The sequence below is a fragment of the Argiope bruennichi genome, chromosome 6 (genome assembly GCF_947563725.1).
Source record: "Argiope bruennichi chromosome 6, qqArgBrue1.1, whole genome shotgun sequence".
Classification (NCBI taxonomy): Eukaryota; Metazoa; Arthropoda; class Arachnida; order Araneae; family Araneidae; genus Argiope; species Argiope bruennichi.
In genome coordinates, this window is record NC_079156.1 from 37,089,289 (window position 1) to 37,113,579 (window position 24,291).

Sequence of the window (24,291 nt, forward strand, 5' to 3'; positions counted from 1 at the left end):
ATTGTTGGCCTTGTTTGCCTAGTAGAAAATTTGATACCATTCTTACCAAATTAAGAATTGGCCACACACGGCTCAAGCATAAACATTTGCTGTTGGGGGAACCCGCACCCCGATGTACAGCATGTCAGTGTCCTATGACAGTTCTTCACATTTTAATAGAATGTCCACAATTTAACAATGAACGAATTCGCTACTTTCACTCTCCTCAAATGAAATTAAAAGATATTCTTCATAAGGTACCCCATCCCCACCTTTTTACCTTTTTAAAAATGATTGGCTTTTACTTTTCGATTTGATTCTTAAATAACTCTTAGATTCTATTTTACCATGCTCTTACGTTTTGTAGATTTTATAGGTTGACAAGTTCAGGAAAATGATGCAGTTTAGAAAGAAATTTTTTAAACCTTTAAAATAGGATTAAATCTTACCGTATGTTTGGCGCAGTTTAATCAAAAATGGTTCTTGCGCCAATAAACTCCATAAACCAACCAACCAACTAAAAGAAAGCTACATTGTGCAAAAAATTCCGTATGTAATAGAACTTCTAAAACTTAGGTAGTTTTTTAATTTTAATGTTTTTAATTGAATTATATCATGAAATTTTAGTAGAAATTCCGTGATATTATTATACAACAGATTCCTTATATAGCGATATGAAATTTTTAACTTTTTGAATTTCAGTGTCATGGTTCAATTTTCAACTGATGAGTTTTCATCCATAGTTTTCAACTAATGACCTCTTCATTATTCAATTTTTATTCATTATTTATTGGCTTATTTTTCACTAGTTAAGGTCAGGTAAATGATAACAACTTTCAAAAAGTATCCCATTCTATTATCAGTGTAGAATTTCTCTATTCCAAAATCAATTTATTAATTCATGGAAAAAGGTTTTTACATTTTTATATAGTTTCAATTAAGAACGCTTTTTAGAACACGAGTTGAAAAATGAATGTGCCTATATAAAATACGCTCCTAAATATTTGTACTTGAAAACCACGTATAAAAAGAAACTCTAAATGTATTCAAAATTATTTTTTATTGAATGTTTTTGACCTCAATGCATTTCACCATTTTGATGTTTCCTGCTGTAAACAATTTCACAATCTTAAAACTCAAACAATTATTTAATTTAAGATACGAATCTAATTGCCTTCTCTCCTACATCATTTTCTCTCTACGACAATTTTTAAAATGCTATTTTGAATTATTACCAACAGTTTCGAAAAAACAAAATGCACTGTTCGTTTTAAATAAATAATTGTAAAAAAATCACTGTGAATAACGAACTTGAAGCATTAAAAGAAAAGCTCATATTTCCCTGGTGTCCTTTTAAAGCAGTAATGATAATCCAGTGGGATGAATTCAAACAGAAACGCTTGTTCTAGAACAAGCTGAAAAACTTTCACACTGGTTTTTCTGCGTCATTCTAAACAGCACTTTGGCGTTGATGGTTTCTTATGAGTTGATTTAGTTCATTAATAAGTGACAGTTGAGTTGGATATCTAAATGGAAAGTTTTATCGATTGTCGCGAATTTACTTCTCTTCGTTAAATGAAATAAAACATTAATTATGGTATCCAGCATTAAAAAAATCGTTAATTTCTATTTTCAAAACAGAAAATTGTGATGTCTTATTCTTTGTTGAAGCATTATGGTTTATTCCAGTTAAAAATAACGGTTATCCTTCTGATAAACCGTTATTAACCGTCACTCATCACCAGTTGTCTTACTTCCTTTCAAATTCAGTTTGAGTATACACAACATGATTCGAAAAAAAAAAAAAAAGAAAGAAAGAAAGGTTTCCACTTTCACTTTTTCCCTTTAAAAATAATAATAATAATAATAATATTTCAACAATAAGAAAAATTCTGCATAATTTTGTTTTTATTTTGTTCAAATTATTGAAAAGAAAGTCTATTATTAATTAATGGAAATACCAAAATACTTTAATGGTGTAAAGAGTTTTAAGATAATTTGTAATATCTGCTTTATAGCAGTCTTGGTTGGCAGGACGTTAGATTTGCATCCCTTAGATTGTCAGTTCGCACCCTGCTGACCAAAGATTCTCCGTGTACATAGTGGCTGGTGCACAAATATATCCCCCGTAACCAGAAAAATCATCCGAATCAAGACAATACTACTTGGGGTACTGGATAAGAGGTGTTAGTTCTCCAATTCAGGTTTAAATTACGTTCTGTGAAAGAAATGTGTGAATGAAGTCCGACACGTGAAAAGGGTTGTGAAGCCCTTGAATGCAAAGATGTATTCTTGGTCCTAGATGGCGCTATTGAAACAAAAGACGTTAAAACTCGGCTCGCTGGCCTCGTTAGTGACAAGTGCCATAAATAACAACAACTTTATCAGTACAATTCATAATAATATAATTCTCTTATAAAAAATAATAAGATTATATATATATATATATATATATATATATATATATATATATATATATATATATATTCAAGTTAAGTAAGCTTTAGAGGTGTTAAATATGTGAACCACATTTATATTTATATCTATATTTGACAGCTTACTAAATATTTTAAAGCACATACAAGTTCTTTTTTCTGTATATGCTTTCAATTATTTACAATTATTTACTTCTTGTAAAATTTCAATTTAACAATAAATTAGCATTTGTTGAATTCTAAAATTCAACAACATCTTGTTTTCATGTCGCAAATTCAATTTTCCTCCAGTACCGTAATCCATTTATTCATCTTTTGTAAATCCTAAAAGGACAATTTCCAAAATAAGTTTCTGAATCTAAAAGTTTTAAATTAAGGTGACTTGTTTAAATCCCTTTGGAATCAAATCTTTTTTTACTTTATCAAATTTATTAACTATTTAGCCTTATTTGAAGCAAGTTTCCCTCCTTCATGTGTAAGTGCTCATCATTTTAACTGCAACTGTTTGGGATCTCATTCATTTAAATATCATATTTATTTTGTTTAATTTAAGCAATATTCATTTTTTTGCCAAATTAATTGCTCATCGATTTTTATGTGCTTTTTACTGAGAACTATTATACCATAAAATTTAAGTAGAAATTCCAACACATAATTTATCTTTACAAGGGATTCCTTGTATAGAGATATGTAATTTTTAGCTTATCCATAATTTTAAATTATACAGTATCCAATCTTCATAGGCAATTATGAAACAAGTTTTAATAATTTTTCGCAATGGTTCATTTTTTCTTCTTTTTTAAAAATTTCAGTAGCATTTGTCAGCTCGAATGATGTAGTTTTATCAAGATAATAAAGAAAAAGTGAACAAGATTTCATCAAAGTTACAAGTATCAAGTATTGAATAATTGGGATAAACACAAGACTGGAAAATTTTTTTTTTCGTTTCCTATAAAATTAAAAAACTTTCATCTTCAGTTCGTTGTTTTTTTTTTGTTTTTTTTTTTGAAATTTTTATTTGAAAACGAGTGTTTCTGTAATTAAATAAAAAAAAATCTATATTTTTATTATTTATTTTTTTCAAAACAAAAAGAGAATCGCACCATATAAAAAACATGAGTTAAGAAAGGAATTTTCACTTATCATAAATTGAGTCACACTTTAAATTTTCCAAAATCACAAATACAATGAAAAACCAGCGGGGGTGGTCTCTTCGAAACTTTCTCACATACTCTCTAACAAACTAAAGTTAGAGATGTTATATAAATTTTAATTATTTAGTGATTAATCACGGAAATTATTTGGTGATTAATCACTGGCATGCATTAATAGTGCCCGACGGGATAGCCTGGTTGGTAGGGCATCCCTTCGGTTGCGAGTTCGAACCCCGCCTGCCGAAGACTCCCCGCGTATGTGGTGGCTGACGCATGTATAAATCTGCCGTGACCACCAAGTCCTCCATGTCGAGAGTAATACCACCAGGGGTACTGGATCAGGGGTGATCGTTCTCTGATTCAGGTCTAAATTACGATCTGTGGATGAGTGAATGAAATGGATAAATGAAGTCCGCCCCTTAAAAAGGGTTGTGACGTGTGTGTATCTAAGTCGTTCTCTTGGCCCTGGATGGCGCTACTGAAAAAACAAGAGACGTACCCTTGGCTTTAAATCACAAATGATTTCTTAAAGTCAGTGGGCTTGTCTAGGACAAGAGCCATTAGAAACAACAACAATAGTATACGAAAATCAAATTTGCATTTTAGACACATTTTTCTCAACCGATTAAAACCAAAATTTGGCACAAAACTGCACTTGTAGTTACACAATACCATACCAAATTTGAATTTATTTAAGTTATTGCCTTTTTCAATTATCGCGTTAGTATGTTTCTGAACGTACAGACTAACAGACACTTAACCCTTTGTTGGTTTTGGCAGAAACTCTGAAAGGTCACTTCTCTGTAGTATAAATGTTAAATATATGACCGAATCTTATCTATCTAGCTTTCGTCGTTTTCTCGTTCTCATGTAACTTATATTCGAACATTCGGACAGACGGACTTCTACCGAACAGATTTAACTCACAGTTTGATGAAAAGAAAACCGTATACCAAATTTCAGTCTTCTGGCCCAAAGCATTTTTTATTTATCTTTGTCTCAGAGAGACAGACATACATTTTTCTAGAAATCTGTTTTTCAAACTCAGGGGGGGGGGTGATCAAAATCTTGAGTTCGAATTTTTTGGCGATTACTGTATTTTCTCTGTACTACGTATACGAGAAAATAAAAAAGCTAGTTAACATTTTCTAAAAAAATAGTTATAGGTCTAGTTAGAAATGTTAGTTAAGGTTTAGTTAATAATTTTTGATAAAAATAGTTAATAATTTCTGATAAAAATAGTTTCTTCCCAATTTTAGCTTCATAATTAGCAATGTTTAAGCGCTTTCAACAAAATTTTACAAGTTGTGAATATTTTAACAATAATAAGCAAATTATATATCCTTCAATAGCTGCAATAAATGTTGCTCTTGCTTTACCGACCAGAAAATGAGTACCTCTAAAATGAATTTCTTGATCTTTCACCTTTAAACATTAGATTCTTTAATAGGCCTCTGCTCCTGATGGATTTTCTGACACCTTCTCCCCAGAAAAGGTGATAATTGATTAATCAATATTAATTAATTCGCCTCATTAATCATTTTCTGAAATGACTCAAAATAACGTTCAGCCTTTTAACATTGCAAAAATAAACTTGCGTTGGTATAAAATGTGAAAGTAAAGATTATTCCGAATCACTATGAATGTGCTAGAAAATTCATCTTAAATCAAAGGCCGAATCAGTAAATTGTTACTTTCATTTTATTTTCTCGCATACTAAGTATAGATGAAGTATTGTAATCTTCCAAAAACTCGAATTCCAAACTTTAATGAATTGCCATTTTTCATACCTTCATGAGTTCGAAAAACAAATTTTTGGCATTATACCTGTCTGCCTGTCAACACAATAACTCAAAAAGGCTTTATTCTATGCAAATGAAATTTCGTATATGGGTTTATGAGAAAATTTGCATATTTCTATAAAATATTGTACAAAATCTGTTCACATGTTTTTTTTTTTTTAGTTTTAACGTTCCGTTTTAAAGTAACACTAAGGTTATTTTGAAGCGGTCCTCGTAATTCAGAACGAGGATAATATCGAGGACAACACCTGAGCTGGCACTCCTTCTCCAAAATTCCACACCACACCAATGGCAGGACGTTTGGTTCCGACGGATTTAACGTACGCTAGACCCACTTACACGACAATTCTTCGGGAGAATTCGGTCTCGAACCTGAAACCCGCCCGGTCCCGAAGCCGAGACCTTACCACCGGCCACCTCGGACCTATTTATTCATGTGAAATCTGTCTGTCTGACTGTTTGAGTACAAGTAAAAAATTTCAATTTAATTTAAAAACTAAATTACTAAGTGCTAATCTAAAAAACTCAAAGAAATGGGCAAATAAATTCTGTTACACAGGTTTAGTACTAAAATGTTTTTTCTTATCAAATTTTGAACTATACCTGCAAGGGGTTAACCACTTGTCAAACATACAAACTTTTTATACTCATAAAATAAATAACGCAAAAATATGTACTTTGTGACTATAACTTCAGTTCCGTAACAACTTTTTTAATCAGTGTAGAAAAAGTCATCTAAGACACAGATTCTGCAAAAATGCTACATTCATACCAAAGACCTGTATATCGTAACTTTGTTCACCGATGACATGCAAGATTAAGGTCTCGGCTTCGGGACCGAAGGGTTTCAGGTTCTTTTTTTTTTATTGAACAGTTATAAAATCCCCGTGCACCACAAAGTATCACACGGAGCTTACAGAAGTAAGTATATAACACATAACAAAAAGAAAAAGAAGAAAATTTAACAGTTATGAAGAATTACAGATGTCAACAATAAATTTACAGAAATTTTGAAAAGCACTTCTAATGCCCGACTCCACCGAAGAACCGTCGTGTAACCGGGTCTGGTGCACGTTAAATCCGTCAGGGCCAAACATCCTCCCGCTGGTATGGTGTGGAATTTTGCGGAAGGGGTGTCAGCTGAGGTGTCATTCTCTTCATCTGATAGCAGGTCAAAATTACGAAGTCCGTCCCAAATTAGCCCTAGAGTTGCTTTAAAACAGGACGTTAATGTAACTAAACTAAACTAAAATCATGGAAGAAATTTGCAGCTTTCACAAAGATTCATAGTGTTATGCAGAGAGAAAGTGGTGATAAGATATGATACAAGAAAGTCAGGGAGACCAATCCAACAAGTTTCCGCATATTTTGAAAAGGTATTTTTAATTATAGCATTTGGTTCAAACTGTTATAAATTCAGAGTTGAATCAGAGCGTTTTACAAGCTTTTATTTAAATTGGCTTGTTTTTACGTCATTTTGTAATCTATTTTTCAGTCATTTCCTGGTGTATCCATTCTGACAATCCTATAACAGTAATTTCAGTTAACATAATGTTTTTCTTTTTTACGATCTTTCAATTATAGCTTGTGCGATAATTAATTTTTTGTTACATACTGTTGCCACATATTGAATTGAAATAAATGTTTACAAGTTTCCAAAGTATACATAAGAATGAATTATACCAAGCACTAAAATATAGACACTAAACATTAAAAAAAATCACACTTTTTTATTGATATAGTAGCCAAAAATTTTTTTATTAAAAGTAGAGGGATTAAAACAAAAAAAAAGGATGAAACGATATAATATTTAATTTAGTCTTGAAGAATAAAAGCCATGTCTGTCTCTTAAAAAATAGATCATCTAAATATCTACTTATCTAAAGTTTCACAATGTTGCGCTTTAAACACTTTTTTTTTGTATAAACAAATTTACCTTGCTAAGCACCTTTTTCTATGCAATTGTGACTCTTCGTTTTTTTATTCGCTATTTTTTACATTTTTAATGTAAAATTAGACAACATTTTGATTCAGTTTTGAATAGTTTCGTTTCATTGCAAAGATGAAGCAGCATTGTCGTATTTAGCTCTTTTGCCACAAAATCCTAATCCACATGATATTTTCCAAAAAGCTACCACATTGGTTTTGAGTTTTCACTATAATTGTTTTACTATAATGTTTTTAACATTAGCTCTCTCTCTCTCTCTCTTTTGCTGTGTTGATATTGCTTTTATTTCTAACTATCACCACGAGAAGAAAATCTCTAGATAATTGAAATGTCTGTTACAGATAAATTCATTACATTTTGTGTAAAGAGCTTTTCGGGATTTTTTTCACTTACAAGATACGATAGTTTTTTTTTGTACGGTATTTTTCACCCATTTATTCTTTAAAAAACTTCCTTTTTTTCCGAAACAAAAAATTTCTGGTAACTTGCTTTTTGCTGGAGAGAAATTTCTTCATTCTTTTTTTTTTCTAGGATGAGCTTTTATTTTAAGCAGTTTTTCATTTTTTTTATCCACCATTAATTGTTTCTAAAAAGACATTTTTAAACGGTTCTAAGTTCGCTGCCAAGATTTCTTCTTCAATATAAGATTTGTCTCCATTATTTACTTTGAAAGTACGTTTGTAAGTAATATGAAGATTATTTTATTGTTGAGAGTAACACGATGTAAAAACTCATTTCTTATTTTGTATTCTTCACTCAATGTCTTTTTGCCTTGTAGTATTTTATTTTTGCTTAATTTGTGAATGATTTTTCTAATTGGGCACAGTATTACTGAATTTATCGATTTTTTTCTATTTTCAAATGTTTATTTTTAAAAAAAACTATATTTGCCTCACCTTTAACTCTGCGAGACCATGTAATGTGAAAACTCCTGTGCCTCAATTCCTGGGTTCTTTTTTACATAAAAACAAAATGGAATTGTCCTTTCTATATGAGCGGCAGATCATGAATTACTTTTCATCTTTAAACTTCAGCTATGTGCCCGGAAACGCCCGAGCCGGCTTCGTCGAAAACGGTAATTTGGGGCGAGTATGGACTCATAGAGTTAAAATAAGCAATAAAAATTATTTGCAAAGGAATACTCAGGAGATAAATAGTTACTTTCTGTTATCAGTCATAGTTTTAAAACAAAATGTGCCTTCGATTTTCATATTACAAATTTGAATTTAGTTATGAAATATAAATTCCCTAAAATAATTAGATTTGAAATATTTTTATGTTGATATCAGAATTCACATTTATCAGCTGATTTGTTTATTAACAAAGGAAAAAAGTAGTACTGTGAACAGGTGTATAATACATCATATTCCCTAACCACATTTACAAACTTGTAGAGAGTAAAAATTATGAAATTTGAATCGGACTCAAATAGAACCCTTCGTTTTCATCATTATATGATAACATGCAGTGAACACAAAAAGAAACGAACAAAGTTAAGAGAAAAGTACTTGTTTCATAAATGAAAATAGATATATTTGCAAATGGCAAGGTCACAGGAGGAAATGAAAGTTTTTTAAATAAATATATGTATGATACGCCGATAGTTAAATTTTCGTTGTATCTCGGATGTCTATTAGGATTAAGGAGATGGATGGACAAAATATTCAGCACTGTCCACTTGAGTGTCTCTTCAAATATTCACGTGTTCACAGAAAAAATATCAATGCATGACAGGAGCATTGATCATCCAACTTAATTGTTAAAGCCATGAAGTTCACTTACCCATTCTACAGATACCAAGTTTTAATATTGACGAAAGTGGTGACTGAAATGAGTAAAGCCACCATTAAAATTACATTACATAAAACAGCATTCTCTTTGCCTGTTGCTGTTCTGAAAGTAATAGGAAGGCGTCCTCCAAAAATATTCGGTATCCGAATTTATCAATGCATGAGATAGGAATGCGTAAGATATCTATGCCATTATATGATTTTTCTGTCAGGGTGTCCTTGCATAAGGGTAGCGCATCTTCCGCGTGACCTGGGCGTCCCGGGTTCGAATCCCGGTTCTGGAAAGTTTTTTTTTTTTAATCTGTATTCTATTTGTGCGGCGTGTGAATGTGCCCTCCGTATAAAAAGGGGTTGTGCAAGCGAATGTGTGAGTTCCATCTACATATGAGCTAGAAGTCAGACTTCTGCCGTCGGGTGCTCAGGGATCTTTATCCTCAGAAGCTACTGCACCCCTTTTCCGTGGTAACGTGGACACGCCACCATAATATGATTTTTCTGAATCCGGATGGCGGTTAGAATTAAGTAGATAAATGCGACAAAATCGTCAGCACTGTCCACTGTAATGTCTGCGTCAAAGCTTTCAGGTGTTAATAGAAAAAAATATCAATGCATGACAGGAGCATGCCGGTTAATTGCTGAAAGCATGAAGGCCCCTCTGGTTGAAATATATAAAGTCACCATTATATTTAAATTACATTACATAAACCAGTGTTTTTTTTTCTTTTTACCTATTTCTGTTCTAAAAGTAATAGGAAGATTCCTTTTACATATGTTTGACGTCTGGAGTCATCAATACATGACACAAGAATGCGTAAGGTATCCATGTCATCATATGATTCTTCTGAATCTGGATAGTTACATGATTCCATTTCATCATATCGGATTCTACTCTACCCAGCAGTGTACATACTAGCAAAATCTCCATTATAATCTACAGTAGATTTATAAATCATTATTCTAATTTAGCTAATTATCAATTTTTGTAAATTGGGTGACTGACACATGTTCTCAACTGTTTAATTTTTGAAGTCTCAACTTATATGTAAAAATAAGAATATATTAAGCAATTTTGTTTAAAGCAATCCATCCAAATTCGCTTTAATTAGCAGGATTTCGTTTCCTGAGCGTGCAAACATCGTTTCTGCAACGGTTAACTAAGCAACAATTATTAAACGGAGTAGAGTTAATTAGATTGTTCTTTATATGGAATAAATTTCCTGTTCGCTCATGATACATTCTTCTCCCTAGGGCATAATTAACTTGTTTTGTTTCAATGAAATTCTCTGAAACGGTGTTCTTGCGTTTAATAAAATTTAGGCCTAAACGGATTCTTTTGAGTAAACAGCAAAATTATTCTTTTCCCACCATTCTTTGCTTTTTTCAGCAATAGAAGGCTTTTGTAATAAAGAAGAGTACTTCCCCATTTTAATCCTGCGTTATCGCAAGAGAAGCGCCATTTTTGCAGAAGCTTGTTCTAGGAGATTCTTGCATAAAATTTCGGATGTAAATTTACTCTGTGGCTTTTCTTCCATACGCGCGAAGTACTGACATTAAATATGTGCATTTTTTTTTCTATAGTTTTATGGTGACTTGTCTACGACGCTTTTTGAACAAACAAAACAGCAAGCATTTACTGAATCACTATGTTCGGGGGGGGGATTTTTTTGAAAAGTTTTCGAAAATCGTTATATTTTTGAATATTTGCATAAAAAAAACATCTATAAAACCAGAATAAATCGATTAAATTGCAAAAAAAATTTAAAAATTGAAAAAAGGGTGATTTTTTTTTGTTAAAAAGAATTATAAAGCAAAAATCTTCTAGTTTAGAAATTTATCAAATGATTTGTTTAAAAGTTTACAGATAGCTTACGAAATATACTATCTATTTTATGAACTAAAAAATAAGATGTATTTCTATTTATTCCTTAAAGATTGAAGTTCAACTGATAGATAAAAGGAAAATTTCAATATTTTTTTCATTTTATGGAGCACTAAAACAACTATAAAATATTTCTAAATGAATGTTATAATGATTCTAATGATTGTTCATTCTTTATTCAGAAACTGCAAACCATATCGAGAAATTATTATACCAAATTTGAACAAAGAATATGCATTAAATTTTAATTTAAGAATTTTTTGTAAGAAATTCTATCGAAGATTAGAAGTTGAGAAAATATCATCTAATATATAAAATAGCATTAAAACGTATATAAATGTAAATGTAAAATATAAAGTAATTTCCTCCAAAATAAAAACAAAATTCTAACGGTTTTATACAGAAACCTGTTGAAACATTAAGAATATGAAATAAAAAAAATGCAGAAAAATCGACTTTTCAGCATAATTACCTAATATAGAAATGCACATTGACTTGCATTAATTTAAAACATGTAAATTCACTTGTATTTTCTAGATGATTAATTTATTTCTTTAGAATCTGATATTTTAATCTTTATGATTATTTTGGTATCAATTATTAATTACATTTTTCTTGTTTTGTAAAATTGCATACAGTTTTTTTTTCCTATTGCTGGAACTTTTTTAGTATCAATGCTGCTTGCTTTATTTCTTATAGAAATAAATATTTCTCATCTATAAAATGATAACAAATCTTTAGCTATTTCCGATAAAATTTAACTATTGTTTTTTATTGAATTCTTGCATGCTGGTATTGAAGGGAATCTAATTTTTTCATAGGAATTGCAACTCTACTTCCATGTAGATTCTCAAATTCACTTGCTATCTATATACTAGGTTCTGGTGTGTTTCCGTACAACTGGAAGCTTTCAGTCGTTCAATCATCATTGAAATTGGTTCAAATCATCTGAAGTAGTTCTCCTTAAAGTTTTTTCGCAAAATTTCTAATGAAATAAACTGTTTAATAACTCTTCCTCATATAAAATTTTAAACCTTTAGCTAGGCTGTGGATGATATAATTGTACAAATTAATATTTTGGGAGCTCGCTATGGTAGATATTTACGTCAACTTCCATAGGGAGATTGCCTGCCTTAGCGATTGCCTATTTGGTAGCGTGTAAGTTTATTTTTAAGTTAGATTAAAAATTCTTCTTGACTTCTATTTCTATAATTTTTTTTTTATTTCTTTCCTCTGATTGAATGGAAGTTTCTATGACAGTATAAGCCCTCTTCCGAGTATTTCTAATAATATTTTGCAATTCTTTTAATTTGCTAAGCGAAGAATTATATTAAGTGCAGCAATAAACACGTTCAATGAACCAGTACTGAAGTATTCATGCAGTTTATTCCCATTTATCACAGTTGCCATTCGATAAAAATTAAAAATAATGATCTCTGTACTGTATCAGCATTTTAAAAATATAGATTCTTTCCTATCAATTTGATAGTTATTTAAGGAATAATGAGGCATTATAACCATATGCGATTATTTTTTTTTTATTTTACTTCATTACTAAGTTTAAAAATCATGAAAATTAAATATTGGGCAAATATAATAAATAAATAATAAAATTATAAACAAATAGCAAAAAGTTCTAATTCAAGAAACTGGAAAATTAGGAATCTCATAAGTTAAAAAGTTAGAAATAATTAATGGTTTGTAAAAGTCGGCATTATAATACACATCTTCTATCTCGGCATGCATAAAGACTTAATTATCTTAAAAGCGGAAAAAAAATCTCCTGATCTTATTACTGATGAAAATAAAGACCAAAAAAATAACATTACTATTAGCAAAATAAACCACTTTTCTCAAGACATTTTCACAATGTTTTCTTTTTTTTTTTCTAATTCGATATCCAATTTCGACGACAACTTCTTAAGATGTACTTCATTATTCTGATTAAGAAACATTTTTTTAATCAAGAATCATTCGAAGATATTTTTTTTCTTGGTAGTTTATTAGATAGCTAATTAAAACTTTTGCTTCCTTTTCACTTTCTCAGCTTTTTCTGATGTTAAATGAAAATAAATATTAAACTGGCTTCAACGTTTCGATATACGAATCCACAGAATGCATCTAAAATTGAATTTAAATTACTTTTTTGAATAGAAAACATTACATAAATTATTCCTCGGAGATTATTTTTCAAAGAAATAAATAAAAGACGGAATAAACTAATGCAAAAAAATTATGATCCTACCAATTATAATCGGTTTTAATTTGATAGATCAACCTATCACTTTCATCCGCAACATGAACATATAGGGAAGGATATTGTAATTTTCAGTCTAGGTCAGACAAAAAGGAAGACATTTGAGATAATTTCCCACTCTCCAGTTTTCCACACCACACCAAAAAATTGATGTTTGACCTCGATGACTAATTCATTGTGTCTCAGAATAATTAATCAATTCTTCTTGTAGGATTTTTATCTTTTCTTATACACAGAGAAATTTTGGTAATCAAAAAAGTTTAAATCTGCATTAAAAATTTCGAACTCGAAATCTTGACGAATCTCCATCATTCAAACTTTCCTGAATTGACAAAGATATTTAGAAGAAATTTTTCGCTTTGGCTGTCTGAATACAAATTAAAATTAGAACTTCAAAATGAAAAAAGTTAGATGAATAAAATTAAGTGCACAGATTTAAAATATAGATTCCCTATCAAATTTTAAACCATTTCCGTTAGGCAATGGTGTCCTGGTGAAAAGATCTCATCTGCGGGATGTCTGTCAGTCTATCTGTGAACACAATAACTCAAAAACTCTTCACACTAGATGGATGAAATATAGTATATGAACTTATGACGAAATATGTAGATTTCTGTCAAATTTTGAACGAAACCTATTCATGAGAAATCTCTCTTATGACATTTCCATTACAAGTGAACTAAATAATTCAAAATGCAAAGAGCTAGACAGATAAAATTTGGTACACAGGTGTAACATCTCATATACACATTCTTATTTTGAACCATATCTGTCAAAGAGATGATTGTTTGTCAGTCTATTGTTTCGCGTACGGGTAAACGGAGTGACTTGATAAAATTGTTTATCTTGTGACTAGAACCATAATTGTGTGTCAAATTTTGGTTTCATTCTGTCTGAGAAAAGGCGTTCAAAATACATATTCGCACAGTAAAAATGTCAGATTCGCGACAAAGATCTACATTTCTGGCACTTGGCGCCTTATCCAAGATCTATAATTTTATTCGGGAAAGGAGCTTAATTGGAGAGTGTGCAAGAAAATTTACTGGATACGACACCTTCTGGTTATACTTTACATTTAAAATCCTAAATGTTGATTGTAGTTTTATAGCATTCCATTATAATGGAATGTTAATATATCTTCTTACCATTCCATTATAATAGTATCTGATGAATAGATGAGTTTTAATTTCTATTTCTGACTAGAATGTAGGCATTTAATTATAAAGAAACGAATCCAAACAGATAAAAAAGAAACATTCTCCAACAAAACGTAAATGTAAATAAGCCAAAGATCTACATTTCTGACACTTGGCGCCTTATCCAAGATCTATAATTTTATTCGGGAAAGGAGCTTAATTGGAGAGTGTGCAAGAAAATTTACTGGATACGACACCTTCTGGTTATACTTTACATTTAAAATCCTAAATGTTGATTGTAGTTTTATAGCATTCCATTATAATGGAATGTTAATATGTCTTCTTACCATTCCATTATAATAGTATCTAATGAATAGATGAGTTTTAATTTCTATTTCTGACTAGAATGTAGGCATTTAATTATAAAGAAACGAATCCAAACAGATAAAAAAGAAACATTCTCCAACAAAACGTAAATGTAAATAAGCCAAAGATCTACATTTCTGACACTTGGCGCCTTATCCAAGATCTATAATTTTATTCGGGAAAGGAGCTTAATTGGAGAGTGTGCAAGAAAATTTACTGGATACGACAGCTTCTGGTTATACTTTACATTTAAAATCCTAAATGTTGATTGTAGTTTTATAGCATTCCATTATAATGGAATGTTAATATGTCTTCTTACCATTCCATTATAATAGTATCTGATGAATAGATGAGTTTTAATTTTTATTTCTGACTAGAATGTAGGCATTTAATTATAAAGAAACGAATCCAAACAGATAAAAAAGAAACATTCTCCAACAAAACGTAAATGTAAATAAGCCAAAGATCTACATTTCTGGCACTTGGCGCCTTATCCAAGATCTATAATTTTATTCGGGAAAGGAGCTTAATTGGAAAGTGTGCTAGAAAATTTACTGGAGAACACTCCTTCTGGTTATAGTTATTTAAAATCCTGAATGTTGATCGTAGTTTTATAGCATTCCATTATAATGGAATGTTAATATGTCTTTTTGCCATTTCATTATAATAGTATCTGATGAATAGATGAGTTTTAATTTCTATTTCTGACTAGAATGTATGCATTTAATTATAAAGAAACGAATCCAAACTGATAAAAAAGAAACATTCTACAACAAAAAGCAAATGTAAATAAGCTTTAAATTCCAGTTACTACCATGAGAATCACTGTTCCAGGGAAATTTTTATTTAACCATCAACTTTCAAATCAATCTCTTTCATCCTTTGAGGAAAGAGATAGATTATTTTGTTCGAAGTATAATTCAAATGTAAATTTCCCCTTTGATATAGAGGCGTAAGGTAAACAATGCTTAATTCTGAACAATGCCATTCATTAATAATGAATAATTCAAGAACACTTTAGCAGCGAGATTGCCAAGTTCATTGCATTTCTCTAAAGCTTTGGCAACTCAGAATTTCAGTTCTGTGTTTGTTCTTTATATTCCACTGTGGTAAGGTCACAATAGAATCACTCGCTGTATGAGGACGAAAGTGTTGAATGCGTTTTATGTAAAGTCAACACGCTTCATTCATTTTATACTAGACTGGAAATTTTAGCATGGTAACATTTCTTGCATACGTGATATCGAGTGAGCTTGTAATGCCTAATTATTAGAATGAAATGTTATAAGAATAATCCAACAGACTGAAAACGATTATAACGTAACAAAAATATTTTCTAATTTGAAACATTTACGTTGAATGCCATATTTATAATGATATCATAATTTATGTACATATTTTCTAAATGGGTTAGAGATAAGTACATAATTCCAAATAGAAAATATGCTTTAAATGATGTAAAGATCTATATTTTATGTTGCTTTTTAAATGTATTTCTGAAACATTTATGAAATTATTATTTTTTATAGGCCGTATTAGTCATCTAATACATAAAAATAAATTTTTATTTGTTCGTATTTTATGCACTGTCATACTGCGATAAAACTTTGCCAACTAATTGCTTTGAACCTAAAATATCCGTGTTTTCCACATGGCCAGTTGGATCTTGGATGCTCCATAGTGGGACAGAAAAGAAATTTATTTGTTTTTACTGAAGGCAGAAAAACAAAAAATATTGTCTATCCGTAAGCATTTGAATAATAAAGTAAACAAAAAAGAAATATTATTTATATTTCTCCTTTACATATCCTTAAATTTCAATGAATGTATTCATTGTCGATGACAAAATAAATATCATTCTCTCTATTCCTAATTAAACAAGATAGCTATTTCAAATTTGAAACGATATTTCCATAATTATTTCTTCTAAAGGCAAGTAACGCGCCGGGTACCAGATAGTATTTATTAAAGTATTCTTGATTTACTAACATTTTAAACAAAACAAATCCCACTCTTCTATGGTCAAAACTGACCTAGTTATGAAGCTTTGATTATCATAGTTTTAGATGATATTAGATCATTTCTATTTTCGAATAAATAATCCAATCAATGGACACCGTTTCCTCTAGGTTGATTTTGGTTTGGGGATCTATTTAGGACCTTCCCTTAATTTGCCTAGCATGATTGCGAGTAACTTATAAAGAGATGTATATCATGCATAACAGATTGCTTTCTAAAAATGAAAAATGTTATATAGAATGCGAAAGAAATGTGATAAATTTATTGACAATATAATGATTTTTACGATTAATTTCATTTAAAAAAATGGAAAATTTACAGCGACTGAAAATATAACTGTGAATACAAACATTTCAATAACATTAACCGTAATATGAAAATCGAAAACTCAAAAACTTCATTACCTAATTATCTTTTAGAACTCGAAAATTTTTAACTTTTGCACTTATATGAAGTTTTTAAAAATGCTTGATATTCAGTGGCTCGAATACCAAAAGAATAAACTAAAATTTGAAATTGAAAAACTTCAAAAAGCACCAATGTCAGAAGGACTATCCACTGCTTACTTCGATGGGAAATAAGTGCTTATTTGATGAAATTCATTCATGCATTTCATCTGTACGTGACATATGAAAGACGATGCGATCTTTTCCAGTTCATATTTGACATAATAAAGTGCTTGTATATGTTTCATTGAATTTCAGGAAATTACAAGTATTATATAGGAAACTTCACATTTTTTAAAACAACAATCTTAATGGAAAGCTAGATTTTATTAGAATGATAATAATTATGGATATGATGTCATTTGTATTTAAATAGTAAAACATTCAGATTAACTAGATTGGTCTGGAATATTGAATCCAAATACCTGGAGAGTTTTACCAGAAACTTTTTTGCATACTTCCGAATAAAATCTAAAGCGTTATGTCTCCCTCCTATCCCCCACAGAAATGTGTGGATCTTCCGTCATGTAGTGAAAGCGACGAGTCTCAGATTTTTATTTTCAGACATCCGCACATGGGCATTTTGTGCTTCATAGAATAGAGGAGAAAATCGAATATGACTTTTGGACGTTTAGTAGTTTATTAATTTATAATTGTATATATAGGCCATCTACAATAAATAAAAAATATTCAGAAGCCTTTTCCTGTTGATTTGTGTTTCTTTAGGTTATGTTACAACTTATCTATGGATTTTGATTATCTGTATTCACCACGATATTTAATTTTGTATATAATCGATATTTTAAATATAGGTACTTTCATTAAATATAAATATAATTAAAATTCATTTCTATAACATTTTTATTTAAATTTTGAGTTTCTAGATGACAATCTAATAACCATAAAGAAATCTATTATAAATTGATTATGTGTCTACGAGGGACGAATATATCTGTATGAAGTTTATCCTTAATAATCCATAATATCTTGAGCACAACTCTTTTATTCAAATTTAAAATTCTGGTAAGTTAATCGAATAATTTACTATATCTTCACTTCTATGCTACACCCTTTATAATGAATTGTTCGTAGAAGACTTCCAACAGACAGACTTTATAATGTAGCTTAATTAATGATTGCAAGACATCCGCTTGAGAGGGCATTTCTGTTTGAATTAGCCGGATAAATTTCGAGACATCTGTGTCTCCCGCCGAAAGCCTCTCAGCGGGGAGACTGATGATTGCTCACTGAAGCATGTTCATTTGGATTATATAGCGAGGAACATCGCTGTAATTTATTGGCGATAAAATGAGCTTATTCAAAGATGATATCTTGAATACCATTCGGATCTAAATCGATTTAATGCGTCCTCTACAGCTGTGAATACCTTGTCTAAGTTACCGGGAGTTACCTCACCAAAAACTTTCTTGCATACCTTCTAATAAATGTGTTATCTGAGAGAACGCCTTGCATGGCATTGGCATGCAATAATTACAAAACGTTAACTTTTTGCTTGGATTTAACATTTCTACTGAATTTATCGAGTCATCCTTTGCGAGCTTTTTGGCGAATAATTTCTGGTATGTGGTTAATATCATCCAAAAATTGAATTTGTGCTTCAGTCACGTTTTTCTCAATCGATTGAAACGAAAATTTGACGCAAAACTGTACTTGTAATCAAAGATCACACACCAAATTTGATATATATTCGTCATTGCCTCTTTGTGTTATCACGTTCACGTGTTCGTGAAAGTACAAGACAACAGACGGTCAATTCCTTGTTGAATTTGGCTCAAAATCTGGAAAATGTCTAGATTACAGATATTAATTTTGTGCATCGAAATTTTTCTATTTAGTTCTTTTCGTTTTGTAGTTATCGGGTTAGACTATGTTCGAACAGCCGGACAGAAAGACTTCATCTCATAAGAATTTGATCAAAATTTGATAGAATCTCCAAATTTGGTTTCAAGATTGTAAATCAAATTTCATACGTCTACATCAAAGCCTTTTTGAGTTATTTTTGTCACAGACAGACGAACGGACATTTCCCAAAAATATATATTGCGAACTCGGGGAGGTAGAATTTTCATAGAATTTTTGGATCTGATGATTAATTTTTGGACCACTACTTAGTACTGAAACTGTTGTATATTTTTTATTTAATTCTCTTGCTTTATTCAATATATGATATTACGTGAAATAATAGTCAGCGATAGTTAAGGCATGTGAAAATTAACAAATTTGCATATAAACTAGTAGTTAAATGAAATAATTAGATATTCTTTAACGTAAGCATTGATTCAGAGTTAGATTGTTAAAAAAATTATTATTTTCATTTTTAACTTAAGGACCGTTCACTTTCATTTCAAGTATACTTCATAAAACTTCAAGGGGTTGCAATGGCCTTAAAGTAAGTCTTAGCTCTGAATCCACAGAACCAAATAGTATACATTCCTTATGCAAGATATATCTAACGTGAGTTGAAATAAACGCTGGTGTGACATGGAAAATTAATGAAGGGGTGACGATTTAGGTGTCTCATCTGTCGTCTGCTAATAGTCCGAAACTCCGATATCCATCCCAAAATAGCTCTTTTAAATAGGACTTCTATCTATCTTAAATAAACATACACATTCAATTGCCGGCGCCCTGGCCTAGGGGTAGCGTGTCTTCCCCGTGGCCTGGGTTCGAGTCCCGGTTGGGCATGGTTGTTCTTCATCTGTGATATGTGTGAATGTGTCCCGCTGAAAAAAAGGGGTTGTCCAAGCGAATGTGATGCGTGAGTAGCTAAAACGTACTCTTGACCCTAGTTGGCGCTACTAAAACAAGAGACGCTCTCTTGACTTAAAATCGCAGTCAGCGATCTTGTCCATGGCAAGTGCCATTATAAACAACAATGACATATTCAAATATATTTTTTTCAAGGGGATCAGAGCCTGCATCATTAAAAGAATCGATATAAACTTCTGAGAATACCCTTGAAATACAAAAGAACCCCTTATGAAATAATAATAGAATAATTTTTGACACATACGGTAATCGCTCGATGTTTGAAACCTACAGTACTAATAGCAAGAAAACCTTAATAATTTAACTTTCGTTTCTATTTAGCAATATTAACGTTAATATTAACATTTTAACGTTAGTTTCCTTTTAGCAATAAAAAGATAACTTCAAAGGCAGTGTTTCAGATAATTATAAGCATTCCATCTTTGCATTTACAATTCCAAGGAAAAGCAGTCAGTACTGCACAATATTGACAAATGGCACACATATCAAGTCAACTGAATTGACTCTGGTAGGTCACTACACTCATTTGAATACCTGTAGCCAACTTAAGCATCCATTGAATAAGGATGTAATGTCGCAGCTCAGATTTGGAAACATAAAATAAAATATCAGATGATGTAACCAATCGCATTTGACATATGAACCAGCTGATACATGAATTGAGAAAATCCAATATGAATTGCGCAACAGTGGTGCCTTTTGCACTGAACCTACAGTAATAAAGATAAATGAAGAGAAAAATTTTATTTTCATATTTTACTAAGCTGTCTCCCATTTTTTTTCTCCAGAATAAACTTAGTTTTTTCATAAATCTTTTTCGAATTCTGGTTTTATAAGATATCAAAAACTTAATATTTTGATGACTTTCTCCTTTCTGGTTTATATACAAAAAAGTAAGACTCTAGAACTTGTCGTTATTTCCGGAATTTCAGAGATATAAACCTCATATCATGAGTTTGATGTGCATTAAGGCTGAAAATGAACGATAATGAAATAGGGGCAAACTGTCAATCCATTTAATACATTAGTGCAATAATTCAATCATAATCGTAATGTACTATTAATTACAAATTGTATGTAACATGATATGGCAGTAGCAGAGTAAATTGATTTCATTGTCACATGACAAAATGTAATATTGCTATCATCCAATACCTAATTGATAATTATTCAGGTGATATAACTATGCTTAATATAAAAGATACAGGAACAATCTCTACTACTGATAGAGAAGAATATATCAATCTTTTAATATTTTATAGGCAAAACCGTATGATCAAAAGCGATAAAATGCATTTTGGAAGGTTAAAAATTCTTATCATGAAGCTATTTTTAAAAAATTCTGATTGGAATTTCAATTAATAAAAAAAATTAAGTGAGATTTTACAATTTTTTTTTCTTAGTAATTTCTGAGAATATCAGTCAAAAATGGCTTTTTACACTACTTTAAAATTTAAAATATTGATGGCTAATGAAGCCAATTTGAGGATACGATACTGAATTTCCATAATTTTTTTATAAATAATATTTACACAATTTTCAACATTACTTTTCATCATTGCAATTACTTTTCAATAATATAAAATCTTTCCTTTATACCATTATATATATATATATATATATATATATATATATATATATATATATATATATATATATATATATATATATATATATATATATATATATATATATATATATATATATATATATATATATATATATATATATATATATATATATAATCACGTGATTTTATTTTATTTTTGAACACTTCTTTATTTGTACAAAGTAATTGTACAATATGGCTAAGATATACTCGATATTCTGACGGCTCACAATCAATTGTAAATCGAAGGCTTTTTGATTTACAATTTTCACCGACGAACAGACAGACAGACAAACAAAATTCCAAAAATCTGTTTTTCGAATTTAAAGTGGCTTGAAATGTAGAAATTTGTCAAAATCTTTAGTTCGAATTTTTTTAAAAATATTATGATGCTTTGTGTTCTTCGTATAATAGGAAATTAAAAAAAATGCATTTTTGCCTTTTAATATTATTTCACTTTACAGAAAAACGGAATTCTTAATTGAACTACAATTATATCAAAGTATATTTATACTTTTTTTTAAATAATCGTTTGATTCTAATAGGAAAAATATATCTTTTTTTTTAGAGTCATGATTTTTTAAAAAAATTAAAAGGAATTTCTTTATGCGCCAAAAGTATTAAATATTTTTACAATGCAAAACAAATGGTTTATGTCTACAAAGCAATGAACAGAATAAATCTCAATTTCAGCCTCCACATATTAAATTCTAAAGTTAGCCTCCATAAATTTCTTTTTTATTTATCTTTACAAATACGTTTTATGTCATTGTATATTATGTTATTGTCTTTACATTAAACGGAATGAAATATGCATACATTTTATTGAGATACTCCACATTATGGCTAAATTTATTGATAAATAAAACTTCTCTTAAAATTTCCATCCTCTCGGATATTTGTGTTACAGAAAGACATTAACTGAGTTTGATGTTTCAGAGCCTATTAGTCTTAATTCTTCTTGGATATATAAGAATCGATGTTGCAGTTTTAATGGCATCGTTTTGAATGAAATGCCATTCAATTTTTTGAGCTACCATCAATGAATTATTCAAAAATTATTATTTAAATATTTTTAATACACCATGCATTTCTTTTATCTCCATATAAGAACAGATTATACTGAAAGTTTGTGATTGTAAATTTTAAAAAATTTCAAGAAGTTCAGGGCAGTTTGTAGGGTATATAATTTTAAACTGGCTAGTACGATTTAAAAACGTGGTTTGTTAAAAAAAATTATTTAAATAATTATTTTCTGCTTTTTAGTCTTGTGAGTGTGAAATTTTACAATTGATTTTAAACTAACTTCCTGACGAGCTACACCCGATGTCAAAATTTTTTCTAACAGATAAGAAAATGAATTGATATGGGATTGTATATTGAATTCCAAGCTATGTTTAAAGTTTCTAGATCATCACGAAGTTAATTAAAAATCGATTTCAAAATTTGTGCCGAATAGATACACAAACTAACAGACAAGACGGTGAGGTAATAAAAACGGGTTAAAAGGATGTCAAATAATTTAATAGAAATTTCTAGTAAATATTACTATAAATTATAATAAATAAATACTGGTTGGAATATAATATACAAAACATCGGACATGAAATCGATTGTAAAAATACTTGTATCAGAAAAGCGATCATTATTGTGGGTACTTTATACATTTTAATAAATGTATTTCTTTTGTTCATCCATAATTTCTTTCAATATAAAATTCATTGGATCTGATACATAGCAATTATTTTATTTGCTCGTATGCAATGAAACGCTGTATTCAAATTATTCGCCTTAAATTATGAGTTGTATACTGTTATATTGTCACCCAACAGCCCATGATATCAAATAAATATTTCCCAGAATAATCTTCGACTCTAGGTCCCTAAATATGATAGGGCCATAATATCTGCCTTTTTCAGTATCTTTTGTCTTCAAAATGGGCAATTAATTCAAAAATCGCCAAATGCTCACCAAAGCTTGGGCATCCATTAAGAATCTCTATACATCTTTCTTTCCAACAATGATATTAACATGGCGGGGAAACGGTATTACAGATTTCTAGCAATACAGTGGTTAACTTCGCTTCTCTCGTTATTGTTTAAGCTTTTGCTTTTTGCTGAAAAAGAATGTCATATCTGTAGAGCTTTGTGGAGTTGAAACACATATCAAACTTAAATTCAATTGTTAATATTTAAAGCATAAATTATATAAAAAAATTGACCAAATTTATTCTGAGATTTTATTCTTTATGTACTTATTTTCAATGCATGAAGGAGATCTTTCTTTTATTTTTAGTGATGAAGATGCCGTTCAGTATCAAGCGCTTCACGATCCACCGCAGCTCGAGCCTTCCGACGCACGGCGGCTCGAAGAAGGAGAGCTCTTCCACCAAGGAGGCGAGCGTCTCCAAGAAAGGAGATAAGAAGCCGTCCTCCCGGCCAAGGGGGTTGCCTACATCGCAGTCCGTCGACACCGCGGACCTGCGACGCTACAACAACCACCAGGAGGCGGTCCAGGAAGAGAGAGTGCCCCCACTGCCCCCACACGACAGGTGAGGTGTCTTTTTTTTTTTTACTTTGTCTCAAGTCGAGCCACTAGGTTTAACCTTTGTTTAACTCTTTGAGGGCCAGACGGTACCACAACACATGCACAATCGAGATATAGCAAGAATAAATGTTAAT

The 24,291-nt window shown here is 30.4% G+C and overlaps 1 protein-coding gene across 8 annotated transcripts in view; it reads left to right on the forward strand.

The window, feature by feature from the left end:
* Positions 1-24,291, forward strand: part of LOC129971156 (coiled-coil domain-containing protein AGAP005037-like) — a 383,974-nt gene that overhangs the window by 139,555 nt on the left and 220,128 nt on the right. For all 8 annotated transcript variants that reach the window (XM_056084662.1, XM_056084663.1, XM_056084666.1 and 5 more), the window contains exon 3: positions 23,906-24,161. In XM_056084662.1, coding sequence (XP_055940637.1) covers positions 23,908-24,161 — 254 coding nt within the window. In that variant the 5' untranslated portion in view covers positions 23,906-23,907. The remainder of the gene's footprint in view (positions 1-23,905; positions 24,162-24,291) is intronic.